The sequence below is a fragment of the Lepisma saccharinum genome, chromosome 21 (genome assembly GCF_977018435.1).
Source record: "Lepisma saccharinum chromosome 21, izLepSacc3.1, whole genome shotgun sequence".
Classification (NCBI taxonomy): Eukaryota; Metazoa; Arthropoda; class Insecta; order Zygentoma; family Lepismatidae; genus Lepisma; species Lepisma saccharinum.
In genome coordinates this window covers 13,527,942-13,553,191 of record NC_139249.1, presented here as the reverse complement: position 1 = coordinate 13,553,191, position 25,250 = coordinate 13,527,942, and the positions used below count along the sequence as shown (strand labels likewise).

General features: G+C 36.7%; 1 protein-coding gene across 1 annotated transcript in view; it reads right to left on the bottom strand.

Moving 5' to 3' along the window:
* Positions 1–7,411: 7,411 nt before the first annotated feature.
* LOC146003963 (cholinesterase 1-like) overlaps positions 7,412–25,250 on the bottom strand; it is a 41,667-nt gene continuing 23,828 nt past the window's right edge. Inside the window, exons 10-11 of the mRNA XM_083142486.1 lie at positions 24,993–25,107; positions 7,412–7,638 (exon numbers count right to left, since the gene is read on the bottom strand). Of these exons, the coding sequence (XP_082998612.1) occupies positions 7,470–7,638; positions 24,993–25,107 (284 nt within the window). The 3' untranslated portion in view covers positions 7,412–7,469. The remainder of the gene's footprint in view (positions 7,639–24,992; positions 25,108–25,250) is intronic.

Sequence of the window (25,250 nt, the reverse complement as noted above, 5' to 3'; positions counted from 1 at the left end):
ATCTGTAAGTATGCTGTTCAGATGAATAATTAACAAGCCACTCAGTTTAGACAGCATATCAGAAGAGGCTTGTGGTGTTGGAAGCTCCATAATAGCCTGTTTCTTGAACCCAAATAAGTTCATGGGCATGTTTATTTATTTCAAATCATGCTCTGTCATTGGGCATTGTTTGCCACTTCTCAAATCACAATGACCCCATGGTAAAGTATGTATGCCACATGATAAAATGCATCTCTTATCATCATGTGGGTCCAGGGCCACTTTTCTTACAATATTTGAAGTCAATAAGTGATCCACACTCTGGATTCTGGATTCTGATGTTTTGATTGAATTCTGGGATTTGAGGCAATTTTCATAATCTTCAAATTGAAGATCTTTTTCAACAGTTACTTTGCCAATACCCTTGGCCTTTTTGGCAACAGTGCCACTACATGTCTCAAAAGTGTACATCTTGGCACTTAACCCAGCAAATTTCACAATAACATCACCACATGTCTCATCTTTTAACTTGCCAGGCACCTTTTTGTTGTGGGGTTGAATCTTTGTATGTTCACTGGTATCAAAGTATTGAAACAATTCAGGCTGTGACATATCTTGATAAACATCTTCTGTTTGAATATCAAGAATAAAACTATCCGTGTCCATGTACAATAATTTTACACGATCACCATAAAAAGGTTTCAACACATCATAATAGAGCTCCAGCATGTGTAATTTGGCCAATTCCAATATCACAGCCCCTACATAAATAGGTTTATCAAACTTGATCTTTGTTTTCTTCATGTTGAAAAGTGCCATGTGCTCATCATAAATTTTTCTGTAATTGAAATTAGGCTTTGCAACCAATTTTTTGCTCCGGCTGGGGTCAGTAATTATTTTAACATCGGTATGTTTTCTGACATTTTCAATAGTTTTGCCATAGACAGAATTCACCATCAATTTAAACAAGGCCTTATCAAATTGGCTCTTTGCAGATGTTCGAAGCTCTGTGTTTGTATCAATGTATGGTTTCAACCATTCTGAGTGCCTGAACCTCAAAACTTTGCCAACTTTGGTCACTTGAACACCATGTTTCATCAGGAACTGGAGGTTTTTGTAATATATGACATAATCCTGTTTTGGCTCCAGGGTCATCATGAGCTTCTTCTGTTTAGAGCCAGGTGAGCACTGAACCTCGGGAATTGGGGGCAGATCAGAAAATATGTTGTGCAAATTATCTGGAATTGTCAGATCAACCTCTAAGAACAGGCCGTAGTTACTGTCATCAAAGTCCTGAAGATCTTCAATATTGTAATTTTCAACCCACTCAAGCCCTGCATATGGCAGTTTTTTCATCATGGCATAACCATAGAGGCTGTTTGCATCTACATACAGTATAAAATTTGATGGCCGTGCTGGATCATAATCAGGCAGCATAATATGCTTGTTATTTGCTCTGGCATATCTCTGGGAACATTGCACCATCCCTCCTCTTATACATTGCTCCATAAACAGATACATATCTTGATCGTGGATCAGATCCAATTGCTTTTTGGTATTCAAAAACGTTGCGGCCCATGCTAGGCCCGGGGCACTGTAAAAATACACTGGGTCCAGTTTATAATTTTGCATAGAAGATTTTCTGAATGCCTGCAATATATCAGCTAAGAGGGTCACATCAAGTTTCAAATATGCCATGTGGTAATCACCAAATGTCTTGCAATTTAAATTGTTCCACATCAACTGGGCATGGTGATAATCATCATCAGTGATTCCAGATCCTCTGATTTTGCTGTAAAACTCTTCTTGTGGTGGCAAAGAACACTCATCAAATTTAGAAAAATCTGTAACATAGTCATATGGATATACACCCTTCCGCCTAATTAATTTCAGGTCCTGATTTGGAAACAAAGCACGTGTGATTTTGAATTGATCATCAGATAATTGATTTGCCAGTGTAGCCAGGCTAGCAGATAAAAATCTGTAAGAATCAAGAAATCTTATGTGAATAGGAACACCATCAACTTTAATTATCTTGCTAATAGATATATATTTCTCATCATTTTCAGCTAAAATATTTAAATTCTGCTTGTCAAACCCCTTGTACCTGATCAGATGATGGAAATCATAATTGGATGCTCCATGGCAAAATATGGGGACAAATCTTGGTCTCTTGATCTGAATATTGCAGCTATTACACAGGGCCATTAAGAATTTACCATCTGTATGAGAATGGTGTTTCACCTTGATATTTGTATCTGAAAATTCAGAATCACATACCGGGCATTTTTCTGCATTGTTGAAATCTTCAATCTCTTCCTCTGTTAAAGGCAACATGGGCTTTGATTTTAATAAGATGTTAGATGCTATGTCACGGCACTCATTTTCTATTCTAAGTGCAAATTCTTTGATGGCATCTGGTCCCATGTATAAGTGTGGCTCACTAGCTACACCATCATGTACAACCACATAACAAAAACTGGAAGGTTCATGTAGCTGGTATGGTGTACTTGAAGATTCTTCAGGATCTGGATTGCAGAATTCAAGAGGTTTGACGTTCGATTCAAAATCACAGACAATATATACTGGGTGTTCCAACGAGGCTTCATACTTTTTGAATTTGCAATTTTCACTTGGATTGGGCATCACCATATGAACAGGTTTATGGTTCCCACAGTATTTCAGATGCTCAATTAACTTGTTTTTAGCAATTTCTGCATTCACTTCCCGAACCCCATTTATTATTTTTTTACCATCAAATTCAGTTAAACATCTTCTGCACGACTTGAATATTGTATTGGATTTGCCTTGTTGTTTTCTCACTAAAGCTTCAAGACTGTGTATCAGAGTGTAATGATATGTATTATTCCCTTCAATTAAGAGCAGATCAATCGGAACAGCAGAATCATCATCAAGTGTACTGATTCTGAGAGGTGCTATCAAGCAATTGCCAGTGGAACAAATAAATACATTAATAGATAATTGTTTGCCATTGATGTGCCTGGCCTTTTTTTCAAATTTATCAATATTCTGAACAGACATTGGATATTCCAAACCCTCCATTGCATCGTCAAAAAGATGTTCATGTTGTTTGTAATAAGTTATTCTCTCAGGATGCCTTGAAACTGGATACAAAGCAGCTAAAATACACCACAAAAAGCATTTCTGGTCGGTATTTTCAATATTGACCACGGCTCTTTTGTTTTTGATATTGGCAGGTAATGGCAGATATGTAGAACCTTGTAATGGGTTGAATTCAGAAATATTAACATATAACTTGTGTGATGAACCGCATAGGCTCCATCCTGACTCTCTTGCAGCAAATTCAGAGTGTTTAATATTCAATTGCTCTATCAAACTGCTTATTATTTTGTCTGAATTTGTATTTGAATAAACCGGTACAGTTTCTGTTATGTGGGGTTGTGTAAATTTTGTGCCATTTGGTTTCTTATATTGAGTATACAATTTGAGGGACAGCTTATAAGAGCCATTTTGTGCATTTAGAATTGCCTGTATATCAGGTTTTTTACTGTTCAAAAAATTCTCAATGCCACATCTTGGCTCTGATACAAACCGATAATCCCTAAGTTGGGCATTAAAACTGCTATGGATAGGTGCATGGCGTGGCTGCTTTGCAGGTGAAGCATTAACAGGTGTTTCATGCTTCCTTTTCAGACCAGATGTGGATGGTTGTGAGGGCAATGCTGATGACTGTACATAAGAATTACACTTATGCCATTTGTAATATGCCTTGCTTAATATTTTATGGCATCTTGGACACATTTTTGTGGCTTTTCTGCATTTCTTAGAGTTACAAATACGGCAATGCCTAGCCCAATGAGAACTAGATATATTTTTATTACACCGATTGCAATATTTTTGTTTTGGCATTTTTTCTTGTTGTTTATTATATAAGATTTTCTGGGCTTCAATTCAAAACTTTATACTTAATAAAAAATATCAGTTGGGTTCAGCAGTTAGTGGCTGAGCTGGTGCTTTTATACCCAAACAACAGCAGTAACTAGGTTTTGGTGATAGTTTTGCTGATGTACAACACACTTCACCAGGTTTAAAACCTCATCTCTATATCAACTAAATACAATTCAAAATTGGATTTTGAACTGTGCAATAAATATTCTGTAAGTCTCACTTGTGTTTATATTAACAGAACAATACAAAACCAGAATTGTATTCAGGATTGTATGTGTTCATACAAAAAAGCCATATTTTTGACAAGTTTATAAACAACAATCACACAGATATAGCTTTTACACACATGGCCGAATCTGTCTGAGCAGAGGAGGGAGGGGGGGGTGTTTCAGATTTGGGGGCTATCAACTAGCAGTAATTATTCTCAAAATCTCACTTGTGGACATATTATTTTGCCACATGTATTTCAATCTTAAATATTTTATCAGGACTCGAACCCCGAGCCTTTTGTTTACAAGGCAACAATATTATCATTTTGCCATCAGGGGAGGCTTCATATTTTATGAGGACTTAAACCCGAACCTCCACACCTGAAAAATTAGGGTATAAGCCCCTCTTGCCATTGTCTTAAGTATGGGTAAATCTATCTGTTGAGCCCTCGCCTTTTCTACACTAGAAATTCAGAATTTCTTAAAAATCAGAGCATATCACACCTGAAGAATTGGGGTACAGGCCCCATCTTGGCATTGTTTTAAGTGTAAGCAAATCTGATTGTTCAATCAAATAGCCTCGCCTTTTCTACACTTGTAAGTTGGGTTTATCCTATATACTTTTATACTACTCATGCGCAGGTCGGTAAACGAACCCGGGGCCCCTGGTGCTGCGGGGACCATTCCGCCACTGGGGCCGGCTCTTAAAAAGCAGTCGATTCCTTATATTAATTCAAAATAAAATTAATAATGTTTCAACGACCTTTTTCATTTTATTGCAAGAGACATTAACATTATTTTGTTTTCAGTGAGGGACTTGCTCTCGTGTTAAGTGACGGTCTTGATTAGAGATTACGCTACATCCCAAGATATAATTTCCAAATAAATTATTACAGTGTGCGCGTTCGAGACGAGAAGGCGAGCACATTATGTTAGCATTTTATCGACATCTGTCGCGAGCATCTGTTGCGTATTCATATTGCATGACAGACGAAACACGGAGTATTTTTATAATTAGCATTCTTGAATGTCAGTCCTCACTTATTGACAATCCTTTGCCTTGGTAAGTTTGTAAGTACTGTAAATACATCTTACAACGACGCAAGTATCATTATTCTCTTGTATTTTACTCAGGTAAGACTGCAAAGTGACGCTAGTGGCAACCCTGCCGCGCGCCCCTCGAAGTTCTGTCGGAGCGTTCGTTCAGTGTTGGGTTGCATACATACAGGATAGATTTTAACCGGTTATATTCACGTTAAGGAAAATAGGACAAGAGAGAAAAGTATTATTATTCAGTGCCATTATACAAATTGAGTACGCCTCAATGTAAATCGGACGTTTATATGTTTATGCATTTGGTGTAATAATTACACCAATTGGCCCAAGACCAAATAAATCCAGTGGAATTTTATAGAAAGTAGTATCGAACTTTCGCCTAGATGACGCAACTGTCTAGATGACAATGATTTCAAATAATTGCAGACTATATTAGCAGATAGGCAAGAAAGAACAGCGTAAAATTAAACCCACAGAAATTCAAAATCCTGCAGTTAGGTAAATCCCCAACACACTGGTATCAAGATTCGTCTTTTGTTATGGTAAGGGATGTGATAATATCAAGGTTTTTTTTTTATACGATAAGGATATGATCCAATTGATATGAAGCCTAACACATACAGCATTTTACGACAGGCGGAGAAATACGAGTTTACTGGTGCATTCTTGTAGCAGAAAATATTGTCTTTAGAATAGAAACATCAGAAAAATGGCGCAGTGAACGTCGATTTCGTCCCATTGCCCTATATCAGTCTTTTTATTTATTTTTTATTTATTTATTGCTTCACAGTGTAAACAAAATTAAATTGTGATATGAAATTTTTAAATATTTAAAAGAAAATGATATTTTTTTGTAGACATGCAATTAATTTCTGCTAAGCTGCTATCGCATGTCCCATCTTGTTCTCTCCCCTCGCATCTTCGCCTCTTGTCTCCGCCCCGCTCTTCTCCACTCATCTTAGCTCCTGTCCTGTCTTCTACTACCGACCTCACTGTGCTCTTCTCCTCTCCTCATTCCTTCTTCTCTTCTCTCCCATTTCCTCCTCTTCCCCTCACATCTGCTTTCCTTTCCTCTTCTCTTCTATCCTCTCTTTTCTTCGCTCTATTTTAGTTTTCTCTCCTCTTTTCTTTTCTTTTGTGTACACTTATCAGCGATGAAGTAGTAGAAAATAGATTTTTTATCAGTACTATTTCTTTCATAAAGTATTTTGTCATTTGCGATACCATACTGAATTATTTGTATTGCTAAATACATAATACTTTTTAAAGTTTCCTTTGTGTATTTCATATATATCTATTGTGCATGTGGCATCCCTGAAGTTGAGCCTTACTCTGTACGCCTTGTGTAAGTTGGGTTGCCTAGTATAAAAATGTTCTGAAACTTTTGGCGAATGCTGTACACAGCTTTCAATTGTTTGTTTGTGTGTGTGTTTGTGTGTGTGTGATGGTGTGTGTGTTATGACTAGGGCTCGGAAGTTGACGAAAAATCCTTTTTTTCCAAAGTGTCCGAAGACGAGGCCCAACATAATATATGTTCATTTTGGGTCATTGTAGGCCAGAAAAAGGTGGGTTTTATTTGTCCTCTTTTGACTTTTTCGGCGTTTTGTTGGCTTATTGGTCCTTTTTTATCCGTTTTATTAAGTTCATAACGGCTTTTTTTTTTGCAAGTTCACCTTCTTCTGTAAACCTATTTCTGTAACCCTAGTGTGGTTAGTCCAAAAATGATTCTTCAAATATGATTTTTCAAATTATGTTAATCAAAAAAATATATAATGTCTGAGAGAAGATTCATTTCATTCATATAATTTTTTTCGCACTGTGTGTTCCATACCACCAGAATTTTGTAATTTTTTATTCATTAAATATGTAATTAGAACTGAAGTTATTAATTAATTTGGATCACATTTATACGTCCTTTTTAGGTCTTTTTATAGGTCCTTTTTTGGCAATTTATAGGTTTTCAACTTCCGAGACCTAGTAATGACAGTTTAACCTCATCGCCTTATATTGCACTTGAAGGAAAGAGAGATGAGAAACAAAGTAGAAAGGAAGGTAATAGAGAAAATAAAGAGAAGGAATGCAAACAAAGAACATTAAATAGAGATAACAATGTAAAAGGATAATTGAGAGGTGGTAGAGAATGTGAACAAACAAGACAGAAGAGAATACCCCGATAACCAACTAGGAAATATTTTGTCCACCCAAAAATAAATTCCTGTTCTTCCACTGTTTTTTTTTATTTTTTATTTCATTCAGTTTCTTAGATATATTCTGTAAATTACAATGTAACCGAAATTAGCCTTGGGGCTGAGGTAGACCCTCCTGCGAAGAGATGGTGAATTCCTTCTTGAAGTCGTCGAGGATGACAAACTCCTTGTCCATTCTCAAGTACCGCTCGTCGTCTGCTGTGTAAGGGGGCCACTCGGGGACCCCATCCACTGGGTTGTCCCGAGCTGTGGGATTCCTGCAACACACGCGATTATCGCGATTAAGGAACGTAAACAGAGCCTCAACGACAGTTAGTTCATTTCTTTGGAGGATACCTGAGGGGATGGAGTTCATGAGCTTATCACGCCAAGGGTTCTCGGTTCGAATCCCGTGTAAGACACGTTGTTGAAGTGTCCACCTTACCAAATGGTAGGATATACATAGATTTTGTCCTACCCAGGATTCATAGAACAAATATGTTATACACTTCACATTATATTTTAATGAAATCGATTAAACACACTTGATCGGTTAGCCGCTTCGATTAACCGAATAAATCTACAGTCCTACATATTGTTATTGATGTTGTTGTTATTATTATTATTACCATCATTATTAATATTGTAGTTGTTGTTTTGGTCGGGGGCGTAACTAGGCTGGGGCAGCCGGGGCGGTACCCCTGGGCCCCACTGGGTAAAGGAACCCTGAAAGGTAGGAAAACTGTAATGGATTTTCCTGACTTAAGTTCTTGTTAGATTGAAAATTGTATGTGCGATGTAGGAGGATTTGAAGTGAATTCTCTGAGAAAAGAATAAATAAAGATAAAGAAGCACTTTCACGAACTCCGTCGAAAGATTTGTCAACTGAGAGAGTTGGTTCAACGTATCACTATTTACACGATGATAGACACAATTTTCTTACAACTAGACAATAGTTTTAAAGGCATAAAAGCAGTTGTACACACATAGAATGTGATACAACATTCTTTTTGTAAAGATCTGTAGACACTGAGCTTCTCAAAGAACCTGAAAGAGCTTGCTCATCTTGTGATACAACATAGGCCATTGACTTATTGACTTCCAGTTCTCCTGATTTTTGTTTCATGTACACTCACCGTCAATAAAAGTGAGTCACCTAGATCCTGAAACGCTGGCTTCCCTGCAATGCATTATGTGTGTTGCCCAATTCTACGGCGATCAGCCGACTTTAAAACAACATTTTTAATAGAAAGTTCTGCTAACGCCGTAGAGCTAGGCAATACACACAACATAGGATCTAGGTGTCCCATTTTTATTGCCGGTGACTGTACCTTACCGTTTCTCTCTCAGTAGCAAAGACAGAAAGATCGTTTTCTAAATTTAAAATTATAAAAACCTATTTGCGCAGTACTATGAGTCAGGAATGTCTTTACTTTCAACTGAAAATGACGGAGGCAAAAAAATCAAGTTTAACAAAGTAATCGATGCTTTTACGTAAATGATAATAAATTAATATATAATGTAAACATTGTAATTAATCTAAAGTTGTTAATGGGGAAAGAATATATTTCCAGTATTTTAATAGTTATTTTGTACTATTCGTCTCTAGCATTTATCAAAAACAAACCCATCTTTAATCATTATAAAGATGATAATATTTCCTTACACCTCATGTGGTAAAATTACGCATTTTTTTGTATTCGTAGATCCAGCCAATATAATAGCAGTAACTGGGAGGGAGGGGGGACCCTAGTAATCTGACCCGGGGCCCCCACAAGTCTCGTTACGGCCATGGTTTTGGTAGTGATCATTTGATTGGAGCTATGGCTTACAAGGTTCCCAAATGTAACACTGGAAACAATTTGATTTGTTGTTTTAAGTCCACTTTGTGCATAGAAAGGCAAATCGAGACTGGACCTACAGTTTGAAGTGGGATCCGAACCACTATGTGCCTCCTCCGGGTATCGAACCCGTGACCCTTTGATTACTATTACGCCTTCGGGGTGCAAACACTGAACACAATTCTGTTAATAGTAACAATGATTGTGAAGTGATAAAAGAAAAAAAACTTATAGATAATTTGATTGATTGATTGAATTACAATTTTGTGGGTGCGTCGGGACTTTGGGCCATTTTGCACCCTTCAATATATTCGGGGAAATATCTCCGTATCTAAAATAATTTAAAAGGTGATCTGTTGTAAATTAATATAAGTTTGTGAGTGGTGGTGTATCTGGCCATTGACGTGCTCAGCATGAAGTAACAATAAACAATTATTACTATTAGAAGTAAAGTAGAAGATCTTGTTGAAAACTATAACTGCAAGAGTAAAATGTTGCTCTCACTACATCCTAAATATTTTATTCGTGTAATCATGTACTTTTTTTTACTTTAGCTTATTGCGGCATTAGGTTTTATACTGTGCTTAGCACTTAAAATCAACTATTATTATTATTCGTGCTGAGGCCGTGTGCAATATTAAATAAATATTCAGTAGTAGTATTGATACTACGGACAGCACAACTTTTAAGTGTAGAAAAGGCGAGGCTATTTGATTGAACAATCAGATTTGCTTATACTTAAAACAAAGCCAAGAGAGGCCTGTACCCCAATTTTTCAGGTGTGATATGCTCTGATTTTTAAGAAATTCTGAATTTCTAGTGTAGAAAAGGCGAGGGCTCAACAGATAGATTTACCCGTACTTAAGACAAAGCCAAGAGGGGCCTATACCCCAATTCTTCCAGTGTGATATGCTCTTAATTTTAAGAATTTTGAATTCTAGTGTAGAAAGGGTGAAAGCCTCTCAGACAGATTTGCTTATACTTAAAATTATGCCAAGTTCCCATATGATCTTATTGCTTATAGTGTGTTTTTCTGTCAAAATCCCAGGAATTGAATTTTAGTGTAGCTCAGATTGATTCTGCCATGTATATTAATATAAAGCTTATAGTTACTGGGTTCTGAGGCCCAGTGGAGTGTGGTGCATGGTTTTTATTGCCTTGCAATCAGGAGGCCTCTGGGTTTGAGTCCTGATAAAATGTGAAGCCTCTCCTGATGGCAAAATGTTAATATTGTTGCTTTGTAAGCAAAAAGGCTCGGGTTTGAGTCCTGATAAAATGCAAAGCCTCTCCTGATGGCAAAATGTTAATATTGTTGTCTTGTAAACAAGGGGCTTTGGGTTCGAGTCCTGATAAAATATTTAAGATTGAAAACATGTGGCAAAATAATATGTCCACAAGTGAGATTTTGAATAATTATTGTTAGTTGATAGCCCCCAAATCTGAAATCTTGGTAAAAATGTTTTACAATAATATATTGTATAAAAACTGAATTTCTCAGTTTTCTTATTTTTTCATGTTTTATAACCACTCGCTCAGCCATACAATAGGAGAAGAGCGGGCAAATATAATTAATTGTTTGCATGCCTTGCCGGCACGCAAGAGACGCTAGAAGGGAATAATAATGATTTTTCTGTGTGATTCACTGAAGAGGTCATTAATCTTTCTGTGCGTGTTACATGTCCGTAACAAGGAAAATGTAACAAAGATTGAGACAAAGATACATATTTTCACACAGTGGCAATGAACTGTACCCCCCTCGTGCTGAAAGCAATTCTATTCTGATAATATGAGCCTAGGCAAAGACTTAGAAAATATTATGGCAGTTCAAAATCCAATTTTGTCTGCATAAGGGTCTCAGAACCCAGTAAAATGTGGGCATATTCCATATTGAGAAGTGTTAATATTGTTGCATTGTAAGGGGCTTTGGGTTCGAGTCCTGATAAAAGATTGAAATATGTACAACTGTCCACACATGAGATATTCACTGTTAGCTGATAATACAGTTGAGGTTTCAAAGCTGGTAGAGTGTCTGGGACCTCTCTGACAGCAAAGTGTTGGTATTATTGCTTTGTAATCAAGGGGTTTCTGTGTTTGAATCGGGTCTCTAGAACTGCTCCGTGACCCTCTCATTTCTCACATCATAAACATACGATTTTTCACCTATGAGAATAACACTTCTTTCTCCTCTGCTCAGACAGATTCGGCCATGTGTGTAAAAGTTATATCTGTATGATTGTTGTTTATAAACTTGTCAAAAATATGGCTTTTTTGTATGAAAACATGCAATCCTGAATACAATTCTGGTTTTGTCTTGTTCTGTTAATATAAACACAAGTGAGACTTACAGAATATTTATTGCACAGTTCAAAATCCAATTTTGAATTGTATTTAGTTGATATAGAGATGAGGTTTTAAACCTGGTGAAGTGTGTTGTACATCAGCAAAACTATCACCAAAACCTAGTTACTGCTGTTGTTTGGGTATAAAAGCACCAGCTCAGCCATTAACTGCTGAACCCAACTGATATTTTTATTAAGTATAAAGTTTTGAATTGAAGCCCAGAAAATCTTATATAATAAACAACAAGAAAAAAATGCCAAAACAAAAATATTGCAATCAGTGTAATAAAAATATATCTAGTTCTCATTGGGCTAGGCACCGGCATATTTGTAAGCCTAGGAAATGCAGAAAGGCCATGAAAATATGTCCAAGATGCCATAAAATATTAAGCAAGGCATATTACAAATGGCATAAGTGTAATTCTTATGTACAGTCATCAACATTGCCCTCACAACCATCTACATCTGGTCTGAAAAGAAAGCACGAAGTACCTCTTAATGCCAGAGCAGCAAAGCAGCCACGCCATGAACCTATCCGTAGCAGTTTTAACGGCCAATTAAGGGATCACCGGTTTGTATCAGAGCCAAGATGTGGCATTGAGAATTTCTTGAACAGTATAAATTCTGATCTGCAGGCAATTCTAAATGCACAAAATGGCTCTTATAAGCTCTCCCTCAAATTGTTTGTACAATATAAGAAACCAAACGGCACAAAATTTACACAGCCCCACATAACAGAAACTGTACCTGTATATTCAAATTCAAATTCAGACACAATAATAGGCAATTTGATAGATCAATTAAATATCAAACACTCTGAATTTGCGGCAAAAGAGTCAGGATGGAGCCTATGCGGTTCATCACACAAGCTCTATGTTAATATTTCTGAATTCACTCCATTACAAGGATCTACATATCTGCCATTGCCTGCTAATATCAAAAACAAAAGAGCCGTGGTCAATATTGAAAACACCGACCAGAAATGCTTTTTGTGGTGTATATTAGCTGCTTTGTATCCAGTTTCAAGGAATCCTCAGAGAATAACTTATTACAAACACCATGAACATCTTTTTGACGAAGCAATGGAGGGTTTAGAATATCCAATGTCTATTCCGAATATTGATAAATTTGAAAAAAGGGCCAGGCACATCAACGGCAAACAATTATCTATTAATGTATTTATTTGTTCCACTGGCAATTGCCCGATAGCACCTCTCAGAATCAGTACAATTGATGATGAAGCTGCAATTCCGATTGATCTGCTCTTAATTGAAGAGGATGATACATACCATTACACTCTAATACATAATCTTCAAGCTTTAGTGAGAACACAACTAGACAAATCCAATACAATATTCAAGTTGTGCAGAAGATGTTTAACTGTATTTGATGGTCAAAAAATGGTAAATGGGATTCGTGAAAAAAATGCAGAAATTGCAAAAAACAAGTTAATTGAGCATCTGAAATATTGTGGCAACCATAAACCTGTTCATATGGTGATGCCCAATCCAAGTGAAAATTGCAAATTCAAAAAATATGAGGCCTTATTGGAACACCCTGTATATATTGTCTGTGATTTCGAATCGAACCTCAAATCTCTTGCATTCTGTAGCCCAGATCCAGAAGAATCTTCAAGTACACCATACCAGCTACATGAACCTTCCAGTTTTTGTTATATGGTTGTACAGGATGGTGTTGTTACTAAAGAATATTCATACATGGGACCAGATGCCATCAAAATATTTGCACATAGAATAGAAAATGAGTGCCGTGACATAGCATCTAACATCTTAATAATATCAAAGCCTATGTTGCCTTTAACAGAGGAACAGATTGAAGATTTCAACAATGCAGAAAAATGCCCGGTATGTGATTGTGAATTTTCAGATACAAATATCAAGGTTCATCACCATTCTCATACAGATGGTCGATATAAACAGGCCCTGTGTAATAGCTGTAATATTCAGATCAAGAGACCAAGATTTGTCCCCATATTTTGCCATGGAGCATCCAATTATGATTTCCATCATTTGATCAGGTACGAGGGGTTTGAGAAGCAGAATTTAAATATTTTAGCTGAAAATGATGAGAAATATATATCTATTAGCAAGATAATTAAAGTTGATGGTGTTCCTATTCACATAAGATTTCTTGATTCTTACAGATTTTTATCTGCTAGCCTGGCCACACTGACCACTCAATTATCTGATGATGACTTGAAAATCACACGTGCCTTGTTTCCAGATCAGGACCTGAAATTAATTAGGCGGAAGGGTGTATATCCATACGACCATGTTACAGATTTTTCTAAATTTAATGAGTGTTCCCTGCCACCACAAGAAGCATTTTATAGCAAAATCAGAGGATCTGGAATTACTGATGAAGATTATCACCATGCCAAATTGATGTGGAAAAGTTTAAAATGCAAGACATTTGGTGATTATCACATGGCTTATTTGAAACTTGATGTGACCCTCTTAGCTGATATAATCCAGACATTCAGAAAATCTTCCATGCAAAATTATGGACTGGACCCAGTGTATTTTTTCAGTGCTCCGGGCCTAGCATGGTCTGCAATGTTTTTCAAAACTAAAATGCAATTGGATCTAATCCACGATCAAGATAAGTATCTGTTTATGGAGGAATGTATAAGAGGAGGGATGGTGCAATGTTCCCAGAGATATGCCAGAGCAAATAACAAGCATATGCCTGATTATGATCCAGCACGGCCATCAAATTATATAACGTATGTAGATGCAAACAACCTCTATGGTCACGCCATGATGCAAAAACTGCCATATGCAGGGCTTGAGTGGGTTGATAATTTCAATATTGAAGATCTTAAAGATTTTGATGACAGTGAATATGGCCTCTTCTTAGAAACTAATCAGATATTTCCAGATGATTTACACAATAAATTTTCTGATCTGCCCCCAATTCCCGAGGTTCAGTGTCCACCTGGTTCTAAACAGAAGAAGCTCATGATGACCCTGGAGCCGAAACAAGGCTATGTCATATATTACAAAACCCTCCAGTTCCTGATGAAACATGGTGTTCAAGTAACCAAAGTTGGCAAAGTCTTGAGGTTCAGGCACTCAGAATGGCTGAAACCATACATTGACACAAACACAGAGCTTCGAACATCTGCAAAAAGCGAATTTGATAAGGCCTTGTTTAAATTGATGGTGAATTCTGTCTATGGCAAAACTATTGAAAATGTCAGAAAACATACCGATGTTAAAATAATTACTGACCCCAGCCGGAGCAAAAAATTGGTTGCAAAGCCTAATTTCAATTACAGAAAAATTTATGATGAGCACATGGCACTTTTCAACATGATGAAAACAAAGATTAAGTTTGATAAACCTATTTATGTAGGGGCTGTGATATTGGAATTGTCCAAATTACATATGTTAATATTGTATTATGATGTGCTGAAACCTTTTTACGGTGATCGTGTAAAATTATTGTACATGGACACGGATAGTTTTATTCTTGAAATTCAAACAGAAGATGTTTATCAAGATATGTCACAGCCTGAATTGTTTAAATATTTTGATACTACTGAACATACAAAGATTCAACAACACCACAACAAAAAGGTGCCTGGCAAGTTAAAAGATGAGACACTTGGCGATGTTATTGTGGAATTTGCTGGGTTAAGTGCCAAGATGTACAGTTTTAAAACATGTAGTGCTGTTGTCAAAAAGGCCAAGGGCATTGGCAGAGTTACTGTGGAAAAAGAGCTTGTATTTGAAGATTATAAAAATTGCATCAAATCACAGAATTCAATTAGAACATCAGAAAATAGAATTCAGAGTGAGAATCACTTGCTGACTTCAAATATTGTAACAAAAGTGGCCCTGGACCCACATGATGATAAGAGATGCATTTTATCATGTGGCACACATACTTTGCCTTGGGGGCATTGTGATTTGAAAAGTGGAAATCAATGCCCAATTCCAGAGCATGATTTGAAATAAATAAACATGCCTATGAACTTATTTGGGTTCAAAAAACAGGCTATTATGGACCTGCCCACACCACAACCCTCTCCTGATTTACAATCTGTAATGTCTAAACTGAGTGGCTTGTTAATTATTCATCTGAACAGCATACTTACAGATGTTGATGAAGAAACAGGCAAAACATTGTACATATTTAACAATAATTTAAATCATTACCAATTACCTGTAGGTGGGCAATTGCAATTTATTACAACCCCTGAGGGTGATGTCAAGATTTCAGTAGGGAGAAATATTTATAGAATTAAGCACTCAAACATGGTTTCTGGCACTGTATATACTGTTTCTGCTGGTGACTGCTTATATATTGAGGTCCCTGGATCATATGACAAACTTATACCCTTTTTTATAGAATTAAGAATCAGATACTCTATAATAAATAACCACTAAAACAAAATGCCTAATGATATATTTGGCCATACAAGACATGAAGATCACAGTGATGAGATTCTTATGCTTGATGTCAGAGTCAAGAAATTAAGAAGTGATTTACAAGCTTTACAAACCACACTCAATGCCAGTCTTCAATTAGAAATTACAAATTTGCAATCACAATGCGTGGACCCTCTTCTCAAAATTGATTCTGAACTCAAAGTGCTGCTTCAGAAATATACTGATTTGGCCACATTAGATAATTTTCAAAGTTTAGAAGAGGCTGTAGCAGCTCTTCAAGCCAAATTTAAGACCCAGGCTAACAACTCCGAGCAATTGAAACAGCAATTGGAAGAGCAAATAAATAATGTCCGGACACAGCTCCAAACAATTGTCAAGAGCATAAAATCAGAAGAAGATTTTGATCTAGTCATTTCCACTCTGAAAGAACAGATTCAATCACTCCAGATACCTAACCTGGATCCTCTGCACAATGCCATAGCCGAGGTTAAAGAAAAAATTGAGACGCTTGAAAATTTTATGAACAACTTGCCATCTTCTGATGCTTTGAATGCAATAACTCGGAGTGTAGCAAACATTAAGCTGCAACTCGAAACATATGAAGATTTTGGAAAAATTCAAAGTACCATAACCCATCTTGAGGGTACAATAGCAGCAGTGCAAAGTGATTTGGCAAATGTACAAGAAACTCGCCTGCCTGGGATTGTAGATACACTTGTCAGTGTCCAGCAACAAATCACAAAGCTTGAAAACCTCAACACTGAATCTGAACTATCTCATTTTCATCACTTGATCGATGATATCCAAACAAAGCTTGAAATTTTACAACAATCCACACCCTCTCAGGCAGATATAGCCCTGCTCCAAAATGCTATGCAAAATGTGGCTGATGCATCTGAATTAAATAATGTGAAATTGGCACTTGAATCTTTGCAAAATACAGTATCAAATCTTCCTACATCACAGGAACTTAAAAATATTAAGAGAGCAGTGAATCGCATATTGAAATCAGAAGATATCAAGAATATCCAGACAGAGATCAAACAACTCACTCAGACAGTGGCCACTCTACCAACCAATCAACATATTAATGAATTGCATGCCCTGTTTGAGGATATCAGAAGACAGGTCCATGATCTTACTGCTCAAAATTCAAAATTGGCAGTTGTTGAAAATTTGCAACAAATTGTAGCCAATATCAAGCAACAGCTAGGGACCATGGAATCCAATCAAGCAAATGCTCTGTCTGTTTTTGCCACCCAGCTTCAAGAGATTGTGCAACAATACAAGAAACTTGTTGTGGACATAAAAATCAAGCCAGGCCATGATGATGTTGTTAGGACCATCAATGAGCACCTTGAATCTGTAACAAGCAGATTGCTTACAGCAGAAAAAGAAATAACAGGCATAATCGAGAATCCAAAACATACAGTAATTCTTGAATTGTACAGCATCCCCAACAAAGAATATGATTCACCATTTACACCAGGTGGTAAAATATATATGCTGTCCCCTGCACAATTTTATTATCAGTTTTTTGTTGGGGGCACATTGAGACCAATCAAGATCAAATATTGGCATCAGCCACAGGCACACCACTACCCTACCTTATCAATAACAAATGCTGAGAACAAAGTGAAAATCACCAGTGTAGAGTTAGAGGATTTTACAGACCCCAATACATTAGAAACAGCCTATGCTGAAGATGATGGATCTCTGGAATTTAAAATACAAATAGGGGACAAATTATATTTAGAAAATCCTGTAGTCTCAGCTGCTGAACACCCCATAGTTGCAATATTCTTGTTTACATATTATGTCTAGACAAATTATTGTTGATGAATTACACAGACAGGCCAGACATAATTTTAAGAGACTCCCAGTAGTCACAAAGGGTATAGATGATTTATGGCAGAGCGACTTGATTGAAATGGCAACTGGACAGTTGAAAAACTTAGACAAAATCAACAAGGGTTACAAGTATCTACTCACTGTAATAGACACATTTTCAAAATTTGCCTGGGCTGAGCCACTCAAATCCAAGACTGGAAAATGTGTTACAGAAGCCCTCAGGACAATCATCAATCATTCAGGAAGATCCCCGCGCTATTTGCAAACAGATAATGGCAAAGAATTTTATAATTCAGTGTTTCAACAATTTATTAAAAGCCAGGCAATAAAACATTACTCGAGTTACAGTGATCTCAAAGCCTCAATTGTAGAGAGATTCAACAGAACTCTAAAAAATCTTATGTATAAACAATTTACCCTCCAAGGTAATTATAAATGGATTAATATTCTTCCAGAACTTCTACATAAATATAACAACTCGGTCCATTCCACAATCAACATGAAACCCTCTGAAGTAACTTCATCTGATGAGCAAAAATTGATCAGGACTGTTTATTATCCTAGATACCAGCCAACAACAAGAAGGGCCAAATACAGGGTGGGTGATCAAGTAAGAATCAGCAAATATAAGCACTTATTCAAAAGAGGCTTTACAAGAAACTGGAGCACCGAATTATTTACAGTGGTTCAAGTTAAACCCGGGACCCTTAACACATATATAATAAAAGATCACCGAGGAGAAATTCTCAAAGGCAGATTCTATGAACAAGAACTCAGCAAAACTAAACAGCCTGACACATATCTCATAGAAAAAATCATCCGCAGAAAAGGCAACAAGTTATTTGTCAAATGGCTGGGTCATCCAGAAAACAGCTGGATCGATGCAAACAAAGTGATAATATGAGCACCTGGGATGTTATAAAAAGGCTGCCAGAACCTGAACAGCAGAATAAGAGAAATGGCAACTTGCTGCCTGATAATATTAGGTGTCTTATTGTTGGGCCATCTGCTTGTGGTAAAACTACACTAATGGTTGATAATTTTTTATTGGCACCCAACTGGTTAGACTGGAAAAACAGGCACTTGTATGTTTTCTCTAAGAGCTTGGAACAATTAAAATATCAGCAGCTGATGAAGCTATATGATGGATTGGATATAGCCACTTTTGAACCAGATGTTAAGCCACTCCATGAATGTCTCGATAATTCTGTTGTTGTGTTTGATGACATTATACTGGATAATCAAAACAAGGTTAGAAATTTCTTTACACAGGGGCGACACAAAAACATTGATTGCTTCTACCTGGCACAGACTTTTTCAAAAATACCGAAGCAGCTGATCCGAGACAACAGCAATTTTATATGTGTGTTTCATCAAGATCATACCAACCTCAAACACATACATGATGAATATGTAGGTGGGGACTTGAGCTACAATGACTTTTCCAAGTTTTGCAGCAGGTGCTGGAACCAGGACAGTTATGGGTTTGTCACAATTGATATGACAAGAACACCTAATACTGGAAAATACAGAAATAAAATCAACGATTTTCTAGACGTAGAGACGTATATAAATAACCATGAAACGACCAGTCATTGATGATCTTAAGTTAAGAGATTATCTTGTAAAAAGATTTAAGGGATGGAAATCAGAGAACCGTGGAATTTATGAAAAACACAAACAAACAGAACAGCCTGTTATTGATGCTATTAATAATTTAGGTAAGAATATCAAAACTGTTACAGAGCAAAATCAAGATTTGATCACGGAGCTCGTGCCTGTAGCTGCAAGGAACATATTAGATTATCCATTCACCCCACTTTCCAGTATTCATACACCTAGTCCTGTTGCTCCTAGAAGAATTGAAGCTAGTCAAGATCCTATTGAACTGGGTCTTCTTGCTCAAAAATATTTAACCACACCTAAAGACAACAAAGATGAGGTGTTTGGCTTATATGCTGACACAGAGCTTGATGGTAGCATCATACATAGAATTGGCAATTTCAGAGTAACATTTATGGGAGATGATCTAATTGTATATTCAGAATCTCGTCTCGGAGAAAAAGGTGGTTTTGTTAAGTACCCCGGAACACCTGGATTGTGGGAACTGATGACTAGGAAAAGGCCTGGCAGCTATACAGATCAAGATTATGAACATTACAAAGAAATATTAATAAAATCAGATGCTCTATACCAGAACAATGATCCCACACAAAAAAGAGTCAAGTCTAGCAGTGGAGCAAAATACAATAATTTAATCAAGCCCATATGGTCACAGATCAAGACTGGCAGTGGAATCAAACAATACAACACCCTGCCTAAAGAATTTGTGTGGGTTGATGATGTCAGGAAACTTGTGGATAGGTTGCTGGTGATAGCTGGGGAGGAAAATGCTGGGAACCACAATTTTTACAATGAAAAAGTTGGAATTATGGACATGATAAGCACCAAATTATCTAATTTTATAGTGAATGACCCTAAGGGGATTGGATATCTCATAAAAATTATTAATACTCTACCACCTAAATTTTGGAATATTTCTGAGGGTCGGGGCTTGGTTAATGACATTATAAACAAGTTGCCATTTGAACTACATATTCCAGGCTATCAGTATTGTGGTCCCGGTACAAAACTGGATCATAGATTAAACAGAGGTGATCCTGGTGTAAATCCCCTAGATGCTGCTTGTAGAGACCATGACATAGCATACAACACACATTCTGATCTTGACAAGAGACATGTTGCAGACAAGAAATTAGAAGAGGCTGCATTTGGTAGATTTGTAAGCAAAGATGCTTCTTTAAGTGAAAAAATAGCAGCATTGGGAACCACCATAGCTATGAGCACCAAACAAAAACTGGGGTGGGGGTTGTGAACATGTATATAATAAACCTACAATGAAGGCCAAGGGTGTTATGTATCAAATACCTTATGCAGGTCTCAAATCTCTTAAAACTATTGACAGTCTTTTGACCAAAAAGCAGCGCAAGAAAAAAAGCTCTTGTCTTGCAAAGGGACATGGTATGAAATTGTTGCTTAGTACCCCCCAATTAAAAAAATTACAGCAATCAAGAAAAAAATTGCATACAGGGGGATTTATATTTACCATCCCTGCCATCTTAGCTGCTCTCGGGGCTGTGGGGAGCTTGGCCGGGGGATCAGCTGCCATAGCAAAAACAGTAATAGATGCCAAGAAAAATAGGGCAGAATTAGATGAGCAGAAGCGCCATAACCTGGCAATGGAGAAAAAAGGCAAAGGTGTTAAGAGAGCCATGAATAAGTTTAAAAAAAACAAGAGCCGCTTACAAACCAAGATATTGAAGCTTTAATCAAGCCACTGGGCATCAAACATTTTAGGGGTGTGTACATGTCTGATTCTTTACCAGAACAACCACTCAACAAAGAGTGTGGCATTGTTAATTTGGATGAGTACAAAAATCAGGGCACTCACTGGATCTGTTATCTTAAATATTTAAAAAATAAGGCATTTGTGTTTGATTCATTTGGAGGTGTTCCACCTGAAAATTTAATAAAATATCTAAATTCAGCTAATCTTTATTACAATAATGCCCGTCTTCAAAACTTCAAAGATGTTAATTGCGGACATTTGTGTTTATCTGTTCTTAGATATATGTCTCAAATAAATAAACCATCAATTGAAGATTTTCAAAAGGCCTTGTGGTATCTGAAACATCATGGGGGTATTCCATCTCACCAGCCAAAATTCAATATTGAAACTCAAATTGCATGATGACATAGTGTATCCCAAAACAATAGCTCTCAGAGCATTTTACGGCATGTACCTGATCCCTAATATTACACACCACAACAACACAATTGCAGTAGGGGATCAAAAAATTGTCATCACTCCAGGGCAGTATAATCTGTCCACTCTAAATGCTCAATTACCCAGAGGTATAGTGTTAAGTCAAAATTCTGTCACTCACAGAGTAGAGATTGTATCTGCTACAGAAACAGTGCATCTGGGTACTATAGGAGAGCTGTTAGGCTTTGAGAACAACACAAAACTTGAAGCGGCCATCAAACACACTGCTATGAATATACCCAAATTCTTAGCCATAGAGACTCTGAATATTCACTGTAATGTGGCCGAGGGTATGATCACCAAATCAAATGGCATAGGCACTCACAAACAAACCGGCATCATCGCAACATTCAAACCTAATTCCGAATTCATGGAGCCAATCATCTACAATCCATCCCCAACATTATATTTTCCTGTGTGCCATAATAGAATAGATTACATTGAATTGATGGTCACTAATGAAAAAGAAGAATTAGTTGATTTTGCTGGAGCCACAACAACTGCTATCATAGAGATTAACATTTAAATAAAAATACATACAATGGAAAATATTGAGAGTTATGAGCTACAATCATTCCCTCCAAACAGGAGGACCTTTGCAAATTTAAATCAACCCAATACAGAAATTGAGGTTGATCTTGATGTAGGGGATGGCTTTATACACCCCCACAGAGCAGATCTATACATCAAATTTGATGTTGTGAAGCTCGATGGAACAGATTATCCGGCAAATTCAAACATAAGACTTGTAGACAATTTTGTGCCGCATCTGTTCTCTGAAATTGAGATCAGAAAGCATGGCGTTGTTATAAACAGAGTGGATTATCCCGGCATTACCTCCACAGCTTTGGCTACATTAAAATTATCCAAGACCGAAGCTTCTTACTACCAAATAGGTGGATTTGAGGCTGGTGATAAGATATTATCTAAAAATCACACAGTGCTGTTCCCGATGCGCCTTTTGCCAGGATTCTTCTCGGATTACAAAGACATTATGTGGAAAGGCGGGTTAAGAATTACATTTAGAAGAGCTGCAAATGATAACAATGCTTTGATGAGGTACAGCACATTAAACTCTACAGGGGAAGCTTTGCCTAATACCTTACCTGATGCAGGCAAATGCATTATTCAGACTATGGAGTTAAGAATCCCAGTTGTTGAATATGAGGCCAGTTACGCTCTTAAACACAAAGCAGATATAGTAAAAAATCCACAGATTCCTCTGCAATTTTACACATATCAATGCGTACAGAAGCCCGCATCTGGTACATATTATGAATTTGATGCTACAAATTCATTCTCCAGTATTCAATACGACATGCCTGATTTTGTAGTGGTACTGTTTCAGACTGGGAGACACAATAATCAGGAAAAAAATTCAAGTAGATTTGATAACTGCAACATCAAGAACATATATCTTAAAAATGGCAGAAATGAGGTATTTCCTAGAGAAAATTATAATTTAGACATGTCCAAGGATGATTTTCTTAAATTATATGAGGCATTTTCGGCTTTCAAGAGAGTCACTACAGGCAGTACTGACATGTATTATTCACCAGATGAATTCAAGACACAGAGACCCATGTTTGTAATCAACACTTCAAAAAGAAAACAGGTTGTGGTTAATGACAGGACAAACATTAAAATTATCTGTGAATTCCATGAGGCATTACCTGATGACACCATTTGTAGTGTTATTCTCATAGGTGAAAAATCATATGTTTATGATGTAAGAAATGAGAGAGTCACGGAGCAATTCTAGAAGATATTTGTTCTATTATCCTGTTGTACAACATACAAACCTCAACTGTATTATCAGCTAGCAGTGAATATCTTATGTGTGGGCAGTTGTATATATTTCAATCTATCAGGACTCGAACCCAAAGCCCCTTGTTTACAAGACAACAATATTAACATTTTGCCATCAGGAGAGGCTTTACATTTTATCAGGACTCAAACCCGAGCCTTTTGCTTACAAAGCAACAATATTAACATTTTGCCATCAGGAGAGGCTTCACATTTTATCAGGACTCAAACCCAGAGGCCTCCTGATTGCAAGGCAATAAAAACCATGCACCACACTCCACTGGGCCTCAGAACCCAGTAACTATAAGCTTTATATTAATATACATGGCAGAATCAATCTGAGCTACACTAAAATTCAATTCCTGGGATTTTGACAGAAAAACACACTATAAGCAATAAGATCATATGGGAACTTGGCATAATTTTAAGTATAAGCAAATCTGTCTGAGAGGCTTTCACCCTTTCTACACTAGAATTCAAAATTCTTAAAATTAAGAGCATATCACACTGGAAGAATTGGGGTATAGGCCCCTCTTGGCTTTGTCTTAAGTACGGGTAAATCTATCTGTTGAGCCCTCGCCTTTTCTACACTAGAAATTCAGAATTTCTTAAAAATCAGAGCATATCACACCTGAAAAATTGGGGTACAGGCCTCTCTTGGCTTTGTTTTAAGTATAAGCAAATCTGATTGTTCAATCAAATAGCCTCGCCTTTTCTACACTTAAAAGTTGTGCTGTCCGTAGTATCAATACCACTACTATATTCAAAACGATTCTGACAGATATCAGGAAGTACAAATTGTGTGCACTACAGTGCAAACATTTTATAGCTAGCGGGAAGCACCTATCCTCCAAAGTACAGTAGCGAATTGCGAAATAACTCTTTCCAGTGTCTCAACCACTGGGGCACCTCTTTTGAGAAAAAGAAGTGGGCACATTTGGGCGAAATTTACATCTTCTTTTTGTTGGTTTATTATGAGGTGGATGAATTGATTATGTAATGTATTTAAATAATGTATGTTGTATGAAATGTATTAAAGAGACTTTGAATACATACACAATTTAGTGTTAAGCATGTTGGATATGCACTTTCTTATTTTACTTCGCTCCATGTTGCATATGTGTAAAACATATGTTGCACATGAAAGTTATACATGTTATACGTCCAAAAATAATTATTCGGAATGCATTTATCATGCATTTTCTGCCATTCAAAAATACAGTTTGTGTGCCTGTTTTCCATTATTAGTTAATGTGAAAATTGAACGTCTTGAAAAAAATCAAAACGTCTTTGATACTACTACTACTAATAATAATAATAATAATAATAACAATGTCATTGTTGTTGTTGTTCTTCTTCTTCTTATTATTATTATTATTGGTACGTTTATCCTGTTACTTCCAGCCCCACACAAAAATTCGTGTTTGAGTCTCTGACTGTTTCCCATATTTTTATCACGATGTGAATCATTTATGTTCTTCTTCTCTGCTAGTAAACAATACACTACGGGAAACAATGAAATGTAAATAAAACCAAAACCAAGTATCTTACCCATATATCGCAAAGTTTGCAAATAATTTGGTCATTTTCAGTGAAAGCTGTTCTCCTTCATCATCCAAATCTTCCGTTGGGAACAGATATTTCAAGTCCGCCGCGTGATCGACACCTGCAAAAAAGAAGTATAAATTAACAATATAAAAGTCAGCGGAAGAATTACTGATATTTTAAACAAATTTCTTAGTTTTTTTAAAACAGTTTCTGAACCTGGATATCAATCTCACACCTTCATGTTTAGTCATTTTTATACGA